General features: G+C 40.7%; 1 protein-coding gene across 1 annotated transcript in view; it reads left to right on the top strand.

Annotated features, from left to right (window-relative positions):
• tmlhe (trimethyllysine hydroxylase, epsilon) overlaps positions 1 to 8,842 on the top strand; it is a 32,391-nt gene extending 23,549 nt beyond the window's left edge. Inside the window, exon 7 of the mRNA XM_084320881.1 lies at positions 8,094 to 8,842. Coding sequence (XP_084177007.1) covers positions 8,094 to 8,225 — 132 coding nt within the window. The 3' untranslated portion in view covers positions 8,226 to 8,842. The remainder of the gene's footprint in view (positions 1 to 8,093) is intronic.
• The last annotated feature ends 1,692 nt before the right edge of the window (positions 8,843 to 10,534 follow it).

Genomic DNA, 10,534 nt, shown 5'->3' on the forward strand with positions numbered 1-10,534 from the left:
TGCATAATAATAGGATACCGACAACCAAATACAAGCCCTGTAGGTGGGGGGTTGCACGTGGCGTTTGGCCTTGGCCCATATTACGACTGCACCACTGTATGCATACATGGTGACAATAGAATAAAAGTATATGGACTTCCGGTTACGCTACAACATGTAGCACACGCATTTTGCAATTGCTCCGCTCCCACTAACGCTAATTTCGTTTAAAAACATTATTTGGACAGTAAAGAAAGAGAATAGACCACATCGTATGTATTGTTAAGACCCTCTACTAACCATATCAAAAGACAATATGGTTAAAGGTGGAAAGAAGGCAGAGAAAATAACTACGGCAACTTCAACGGCGCAGGACGTAAAAAAACGAGATAGACGCGTCCTAACCGTCGCTGGTTCTGAGCCGACGGCGACAAGCTCCGAGGAGGAGAAGGAAGAGGACAACGTACCGGGATCATCGATTACGGTCCCCGAAAGAGAGTCAATAGAGACCAACATAAAAGAAGGTACAGATTCAAGCTCCGTGAGAGGGAGAGCAGCCAGATTTATGGATTCCAACGTCACTGCATCTATCTACCATATGCCGTCAACTGAAGAAAGCAGAAATCCACCCGATTTCAACACACTGTCTAACCTGATGGTGGAACAGTCTAACCTGATGAAAGAACAGTTAGAACAGTCTAACCTGATGAAAGAACAGATGGTAGAACAGTCTAACCTGATGAAAGAACAGATGGTAGAACAGTCTAACCTGCAGATTACACACATCAAGGCGCTCGAGGCAAACGTCGAGGCTAAATTCGATCGCATCGAGGCTAAATTCGATCACATCGATGAGAAATTAGAAGAAGTCAAGAAAGCGTTCGATGCACAGTCAGAGCGAATCACGACAGTGGAGATTTCGGTGACAGAAAACACAAAAGCAGTCAAGGCGAACGAAGGTATCATGACAGAGATGGGAGAAGAGATGGAAAAAGTTAAAGATGAATACCGGAGGGAAATAAAATTGCTTAAAAACGAAGTGATGGAGAGGCAACTAGAAACCCATCGTTACCACAGGCGGAATAACATCCGCATAGTGGGGCTTGATGAATCAGTGAACTGCGATGACATCAACTTTCCAAAAGAGTTATCAACGATTTTGGAAAACTCCGATCCAAACAAAGTGCCAGAAGTGGAACAAGTTTACAGAATTGGTTCTCAGGGGCAAAATATCAACGGGCCGAGAGTCATCATTGTCACTCTGCGGAAAACTACAACAAGGGATGAAATCATCAAATATGCTCGCAACCAACGTGGGAAGCTGAAGTATGGTGATAAACCAATATTTATCTACGAAGATTTGAGCAGAGAGGCCATCATCCAACGTCAACCATACAAAGTTGTGATGCAAAAGCTGTACATAGCCGGCCACAAGCCAAGGCTAGCATATCCGGCGCTGTTATCATTCTTGGACAATAACGGCCGCAGGTCAGGTCCATTTACACCCTTTGATGCTGAGGATTTCCTGATTCAAAATGCAGCAAATAACCCAAAGCATGACGGAAATGCCGGAATCAGTTAAGCCTCTCTCTAAATATATACCAGTGTGGGAATGACTTTATTGTGTTCATCAATGAGGTCATTCCACCAGTGTTGGAATGACATTGCTGTGTTCATCAAAGTAGCAAACGATATGCAAGTCGTCTATAACAAAGTGTACTGTGTAGAATACGATTCATAATACATTATAATTTCAGTCTCTGGTCTCTGAGGGGACAAATAAATATCAATGCAAAAAGATCTATCTGGAATATTCTGGGTTTATCGCTCAAATGCCCTGGGTCTCTTAGATCATTCTGGAATGTAAAATAGTCTAGGCACTAGTATATTCTACAACCTTCTAGAATATAAGGCACCATGACAACGAAGCATACAACTTTAACAATAACATTCGGTGTGCATACACATAGCAGATAATAAATTAAATGAAGTGCAATCAGCCCTTAATAATAATACTTTAAAATTATCCACACATAAACGTATGAGCACAGCAAGGTTATTCTAACAATTTAAGTAATCACTCCATTAAAGGCACATTGAAGCGCTAAAAGGCGCTGCTTTTCTATCTTATCTAATCAGTTAAATCGGTTCTAGTGGCTTCTCCACGTTGATAATTATTTATCTCTTATTCCTTATCTATATCTTTACATTGATTTTTATTTTATTAAATTTTTTCTTCTCATTACTCTATATTTTTTAAATATAATTTAACTTACATTGTTCTTTTACAATGTTCTTCACATTAAGGTGTCAATATTACTATATATTTTTTAAATATATTGTAACTTACATTATTCTTTTCCAATGTTCTTCACATTAAGGTTTCAATATTGATCTACAATCTTTTCCTTTTTTTTTCCCCACACGTTGGTGGAGGGTTCAAAGGAATATGTCGATAAAGGTTTATTCTCTTTTTATTTTATTTTTTATTTTTATCTTTAGGTTATTTATCACAATACTTCATTACAGTAAGGGAAGGTGCAAGACCAAAAGCGACATTCTATTGCAATAGAATGGAAATGTTAGATCCTATGGCAATGAGCATAGGAAAATTAGGATTACAATGCTCAGGTTGGGCAATCCGGTGGACCATGGGAGAAAGTCAATCGCGGAGGATGTGTTCTTGGAACACAGGCATGTTCGACTTTCTGGGAGAGGGGAAAATAGGGGATTTTTATTTGTATATATATATGTTTTTAAGCTCAGCTCTCAACGGGACCTCATTAATTGGATGTGCATCTATTGTAGCTTCATACTCCAGAAACATTACCAAAAACTACACGAAAACATGCATAGACTATGGCTAGTTTGAATATAATGGTATGGAACACCGGTGGGATAAACAAACAACACAAGCGCAAAAGCGTGCTTACACTGATGAAAAAAGAACATGTGGACGTGGCACTATTAAGCGAAACGCACATTTTAGAGGGAGACATAAATACGTTAGCGGATAACATATACCATAATATTGGTCACTCTTTTGCTACGAGAACTAGAGGGGTAGCCATAGTCGTCAGACGCAAATTAAATATCGAATTGAAAGGGGTATGGTCGGATGCTGAGGGGCGCATAACTATAGCTAGGATTATACACAATAACAGGAAAATTGCATTGGCAGCGGTATATGCCCCGAATTTGTACGAAGTGGGGTTCTTCACTTCACTAACAGGAGAAATGTTAAACCATCCCGAGTACTCATATATAATAGGTGCGGATTTTAATGCCATTTGGAACCCAAGGATGGACAAAACTTACCTTTCCTTCTCCAGCGAACAAAAGAATTCATCTAAAGCATTAAAAGATTGGTCGAAATCAACAGGAGTAACTGATTTATGGCGTTCACTTAACCCCATGACCCGCAAATACTCCTGTCGTTCGGCGAGACACAACACACTATCCAGAATTGATTACGTCTTTGCATCCCCGAGAATATTTGATAAATACGAAGTGGAAATGACACCCAATGCGCTATCAGATCACTGCTACTTAATCCTGAAAGCAACATTTGGTACACTATCTACCCGGGCCCCAAGATGGCGTTTTAATTCGATGCTGCTTAACAACAAGGAATTCATTACACAAATTAAAGAAGCTCTCACAGTATTCCTACAAGATAATGCTAACTCGGTGCAAGATCCCAGAATATTATGGATGTCGGTAAAGGGTATGATCAAGGATTTCTCGGATAGATTTACCTCCATATTGCGCAAAAATCAAAACACAAAACTGTCTGAAATGGAAAAGCTTTACTCAACGCTTTTTAATTCTTTAAAATACAACAACTCTACTAGACTAGATAACCAAGTTAACATTCTAAAGACCGAGATCAAAGCAATGTACAGACAAAAATCGGAATTGCAAATACGCAGCACTAGACAACAGCAGTACTTCCAAGGTTCTAAACCTAGTCACCTATTAGCCATGCGACTAAGAATTAATGCAAAATTTGCAGATATAACTGCCATTAGGAAACAACAAGCTCTAGTAACAGAACCCAAAATAATAAACGATACATTCAAAGAATTCTACTCCGATTTATATAACTCAGAAACGACCTTTGATCAAGACAAATTAGACACATATCTTAATCAAATTACTCTCCCTAAACTTACGGATGAAGAAGCTAAACAGTTAGAAGTACCGATCACATTAGAAGAACTCAAGAAGGCCATATCCGGAATGAAAAACGGCAAAGCTCCGGGAATTGACGGTATCCCATCAGAAATGTACATTTCTTGCTGGGACATATTTGGACCCTTATTACTAAATATGATCTTATACTCAGTCAAAGAGGGAAGCTTCAATGAACACCAAAATACCGCACTCATTTCAGTTCTTCACAAAAAAGACAAAGACCCCACTGAATGCGGTAGTTACCGTCCTTTAAGCCTCCTCGGAACCGACGTCAAACTGTACTCTAAGATATTAGCCATCAGATTGCAAAAGCATATGACGTCTTTAGTTCATACGGACCAAACAGGCTTCATAAAAGGTCGCCTGATCAATGATAACATAAGGCGAATACTGCACGTACTAGATACAGACAAAGAGGACATCACACCTAAGGCGATACTATCCCTGGATGCTATGAAAGCATTTGACAGGTTGGAATGGTCGTTTCTATGGGCAGTATTGGAAAGGATGGGGTTAGGAAAAGGTTTCATTGATATGATTAAAGTACTATACAAGGACCCATCGGCCATGATTACAACAGGCACAATCATCTCCAAAATCTTTCCGGTATCACGCTCTGCCAGACAGGGTTGCCCTCTTAGTCCCGGACTATTCAATTTATCATTAGAGCCTTTAGCACAATATATAAGACAATCCCAATCCATAGAACCAATCGTAATCAAGGGCACACAACAAAAAATTTGTTTATATGCGGACGACGTAATATTGTTCATGCAAAACCCCAACACCACATTGCCTCATCTGCTCAAGTTGATTGAGAACTTTGGTGATTTATCGGGATTTAAGATAAATTGGCCGAAGTCGGCTTTCCTTCCACTTAACACCCCTGCAAAAAAAGATATAACCCTCCCAGGTGCGATACCGATGGTAAAACATTTCAGATGCTTGGGAGTGGAAATATTCCCCACCATAAGACAAACGGTGAAGCACAATTACACAAAAATACAGAACAAAATCAAGGACGACCTGGACAGGTGGGCAAAACTTAAAAACTCAGTACAGGCAAGGGTATCAATAGTTAAGATGGATGTATTACCAAGAATCAATTTCTTCAGCTCAATGCTTCCGTTACCTCCTCCAGAGGGCTACTGGAAAAGATTACAAACCTCCACATACAAATTTATTTGGAATAACAAACCACCTCGCATAAAAAGATCCACCGCACAGAGAAGTAAAGCAGACAGTGGCATGGCAGTCCCAGATTTTTTACAATATTTTAATGCCTTCACATTAAGACCATTGAAGAAGATATGGTTTGACCCCGAGGCTTTGGTATCTTGGAGAAAATTAGAAGAAAACATAGTAGCCCCACAGAGATTGAAAGACATAGCATACACTAAACTTTCAATCAAGCATTGTGAGCGAGAATTTGGCCCAATAATAACCCATGCAATCAGGACATGGCGGGAAACACAAAGGAAATTTCCTAACAATCAAGTATGGCATAATCACACTCCCATATTCAATAACAATGCTCTCTTAATGGGAAAACGACCTATAAGATTCCCTGTATGGGAAGAAAGAGGCATACACTCATTAGGGGATATTTTTAATAACAAGGGCCTCTGTAGTTATGTCGAAATATGCATAAAGTTTAGCCTCACCGAGTCCACATGGCTTTTTTACATACAGTTAAAACTTTGTATGAGATCTCACGGTGTTCCATTACACATACCAATTGAACACCACAGATACCACAAATTTTTCTATGAAAGAGATACATTGGGAGGTTTTGTATCAGGTTTTTATTATCAATTACTAACGTCCTCGTACGAAACCCTTCAACTAGACAATGTCTGGAGGAGGGATATACCAGACCTGGAAAATGACTTTGATTGGCAAGGAGCCTGGGCAAATGTCCGACTTACATCAAGGAACCCGGATCATCAACAAATCAATCTGAACTATATTCACAGGACATACTTGACTCCTATAAGGCTGTGCAAAATGGGGCTTATACAAGACTCCAAATGCTCCCAATGTACAAATGGGGACGAAGGAACATTTATGCACATGTATTGGGACTGCCCACCAGTTAAGGCATTCTGGAAAGATGTCTCCCAACAATTATCAATACTCGTATTTTGGAATATACCTGTACACCCCGCGGTATTGCTATTGAATGATGTTTTTGAGTTTGCAGTGAACCCACAACTAAAAAGATTGGTTTTATCGGGTATCACAGTAGCTAAAAAACTGATTGCATCACGTTGGTTTCAACCGGAAAAAATGTGCCGGAAAGTGTGGTTTCTTACATATCTTGATGTGATATATCAAGAAATATCAACAGCAAGAATTCTGGGGCTCAATGAATCCAAAATGTTAATGTGGTTAGAAGTGGTGGAGAGAATAAAAGCTAGCCTATAATGGTGATGTCTGGTTAGGAGTGAGGGATAATGGAGGTACTATCCAAGAGGGGGTCCGGGAGGGGGGGATTTGAGCTGGAGCATATGTGTGTAGGGTTTTAGAAAATAGGTATTAGGGGTATATTATATACTAACATTTATATAATTGTAACTTCGCTGGATATACACGGTATACGATTAAAATGTTATTATTGACTATTTTTGTTTTATCCTGTTTCTGTACTTGCATATATTTTAACCACCTTTACTGAAAGTTTCATTATACATTGTGTGTTGAGTACTGACTTTTAATAAGTTTTGTTTTGCAATAATAAAAAAAAAAAAAAAAAAAAAAAAAGAATAAAAGTATATAAGAGAATTGTGAAATTAAGTAATGGATAGAACTAAGAACTACTGCAAGCGTATGTAAACAGGATGAGATACAAGACGATGGCTCAGGGCCATATGCCCCAGGGGGGGGGGCAGGAGAAACCACTCAGAATATAGGTCAAGGCCAGACAGAAGTCGGTATGAAGCTGTTCCATGGGACCGGTGGTGCTCATGTCCAGTATGAGGCAGAAGGTCACTGGAATGTCTATATCGATAAATTCACTCAGAGACAGAGACAGGGGTTAAACAATTTCTCAGATAACAGAGCAGATAACAGACATCCTAACTAAAATAAACCGATTAAGCTAAGGGTCAGTCCCCGACCAGGTGAGATCAGGGTAGGTTGAAGGAGAGGGAGAAAAGATGGGTCTTAAGTAAGGATTTAAAAACTTCGACAGAGCAGGCGCCCCTGACGACGGCAGGTAATTTATTCCACAGGTAGGGAGCACGGTAGACAAAGGCTCTGTGGCCGGCGGATTTTTTTTTTTTTTTTTTACTTCATTTTTTAGCGTTTATCGCTTTTTCTGGTCAAGCATGACCGACAGAAACAGGTTGAATAGGATGTAGAGTAGGGGAAGACACTCTGAGAAAATACGGCGGGTCCGGGAATCGAACTCGTGTACCCCAGATCCGTGACGAGCACGGTTGTCCCCGACGCCGAAATAGCGCCGAGATACGCGGTGAGCTACGGGAGCTCCCTGCGGATTTCTTTTTAACCCTAGGAATCGATAGAAGCCCCGCATTTTGTGAGGGCAGAGCACGAGCGGGCGAGTATCGTGAGATGAGATCGGATAGATAGAGCGGTGCAAGCCCATTTCCCATTTGCCCATTTTCTAGTTGTAGTTAGTATCTGTAAGAAAACAACCCTGTCAGCGGGGTGTTAAAAAGTCTTAAATTCATAATGATCAATTTAAGGCTAATGGTACATTGGGGGGGGGGGGGGGGGGGGGGCGACCGTCGGTTGTGTGATAGTAAAGGGTTAACCTGCTGTCGTGTGGCAGTGAAAAGGGTTAAAAAGTCTTAAATTTAACTTGTTGAGACCTGAGACGCTGTAAAAAAATAAGGTTATCTTAAATGTTATCTAGCCAGTTTTCTGAGTGCTGCACGTCGTCTTTCCGCCAGGTGGTTTTCATCGACAACTGGCGCGTGATGCACGGCAGGGAGTCCTTCACGGGGCTGCGGCAGCTCTGCGGCTGCTACCTGACCAGAGACGACGTCCTGAGCAAGGCCCGCTCCTTCGGTCTGCAGGCCTGAGCTCTGAGCTACATCCTTCACCGTTTGTGCTTCATGCCAAGATTTGACGAATGTTATTAATGGACCTGTCTCAAACCCTGCCCTCTTTTCTTGATCCTCCAATCACAGCTGTCGCTTACCTCGGACTTCCTCGTACAAACAAAGAAAAGGGGCAGGGTTTGAGACAGGTCTGTGCGGTTCCAAAGATCAGGGAGGGGGCAGGTGTCAGCTTTCTAGACAACTTTTTTTATTTAATTTTATTCTATTCTATTATATTCCAATTAATATTCCAATTAAATTGGATTAGGATGTCTGACCTAACAACGATTTCACATAATAGAACATACACAGGGGAAAGCTACACCAGCGATATTCACAACACAAGGTTATGTAAAACACGTTTCCTTTAGGCCAGTTTGTAAAAGACTTTAATGCAGCGGTTCTCAAACTACGGGTCGCGACCCAAAGTGGGGTCGTGGGTAGGTGACAGTAATTTATTTATTTATTTTTTTAATCATTTTTTATTTGATTTTTATGTTCTGGCAACATATTTTGGCTAAATATGCCTCGTTTTATAAATGTGTATTGATAACATAGTGCTGTAATAAAAATGTCTAATAAATATGCATGATCAAGTTCAACAATGTGTGCTTTTATTTTGATATTCCTTAATTCCACATCGAAATTACACGATACATTATGGTGTGGGGTCGCCCCAAAAAAAATCCTAAATAAAATGGGGTTGTGGTTGGAAAAAAAGTTTGAGAACCCCTGCTTTAATGTATTCAAAAGAGGGAGTGCTTCTAAGGTAATGGTGTTCTTGCAGCTCATTCCATACCTGAGGTGCATAAAAGGGGAAAGCAGTTTTACCAAGCTCTGTGCACCTGGGGACATTTTAAAGAATCACATCAGGAGATCTAGTGCTATAGTTGCTGGTGTAATAAGATAAAAGGCTGGCGATATAACTAGGTAGTTTACCAAACAATATTGGTAAATATCAACATGTGTAATTTTCTCTTTTGGTATAGAGGACCATCCTGAAGAAGAAGTGTAATGGCGCGTGTGTGAGCCTGCTCTTGTTATAAAACAATGCAGCAGGATGGCCAGGCACAGATAATAGGGTCTTGTTTTTTTTTACATTATATGAAAGTACAGGTTCTTAACTTCAAAATAAGCCATCACTTGTACAAATCGGGCGGATACGTTTCAATCTATGTCTTATGAATCATGCTGATACCACACTACTCATTCCTGAGCAACATGGCTTCAAAGAGACCGAAGCCATTTCTCTTGATATGCTCAAGACTACATTACACAGTTGTTCCAAAATAATGGATTTTCTCTAAACAGATCTGGAAGCAGAATGTCTTTCCTCCCCTGTGTCACTCTCCTCCTCCCCCCGTGCCTCTTGATCAGGGATCCCCCTCCCCATCAACAACCCTAAAACGCAGGCAAATCAAACTCACTGCAGCCAAAGAAAAAGCTGAAGGAGTTTCAGCAGAAGAGCAGGATGGCCGACCAGAGAAGGGCGCCCCAGCCCCCCCCCCCATCTTTCCTCCCTTGTATCATTATCCTCCCCCCTCCCTCTACTGCTATCAGTTTGTTCCAATACTTTTCGCACTATAAGCCGCACCTGACTATAAGCCGCAGCAGCTAAATTGAATGATGTGTACATCTATAAGCCGCACTGGACTATAAGCCGCATGTGTTTTAATGTTCAATTACCATATGTAAGGAGTGGAGCCTGCGGCTTAATTTGACTCAACACGGGAAACCTCACCCGGCCCGGACACGGAAAGGATTGACAGATTGATTGCTCTTTCTCGATTCTGTGGGTGGTGGTGCATGGCCTCTTATATTGAGCTTTAAGTTCCCACCTCTACAGAGAATGACTCCCACCTCTACAGAGAATGACATTGGGACACAATACTGTCGGACAAATAACAAGAATTAACTCATTTACAAGTTGTATTAAGTTTAGCAAATAAGGATAAATAACATTTCAATGCAGTAAAAAAAGCAATATTTCGATTTTCGGGTTTTGTCCACATATAAGCCGCACCGTTATATAAGCCGCAGGGTCGGAAAATGGGGAAAAAAGCTGCGGCTTATAGTCCGAAAAGTACGGTATGCTGTTCCTGTTCTCACTACTATCAAGACTCAAGAAGAAACGCTTGACACGTACTGTAACACAACCTCAGACCCATCATCACTCAGCCAAGGCCGGCCACACCCCCCATCACAGAATCACTGACAATGTTCCTTCTGAATGTTAGATCGTTGAGCAACAAATCTTTCTTAATCAATGATCTGATAACTGAAAAGAATTT

This window comes from Notolepis coatsorum (assembly GCF_963971535.1).
Source record: "Notolepis coatsorum genome assembly, chromosome: 8".
NCBI lineage: Eukaryota > Metazoa > Chordata > Actinopteri > Aulopiformes > Paralepididae > Notolepis > Notolepis coatsorum.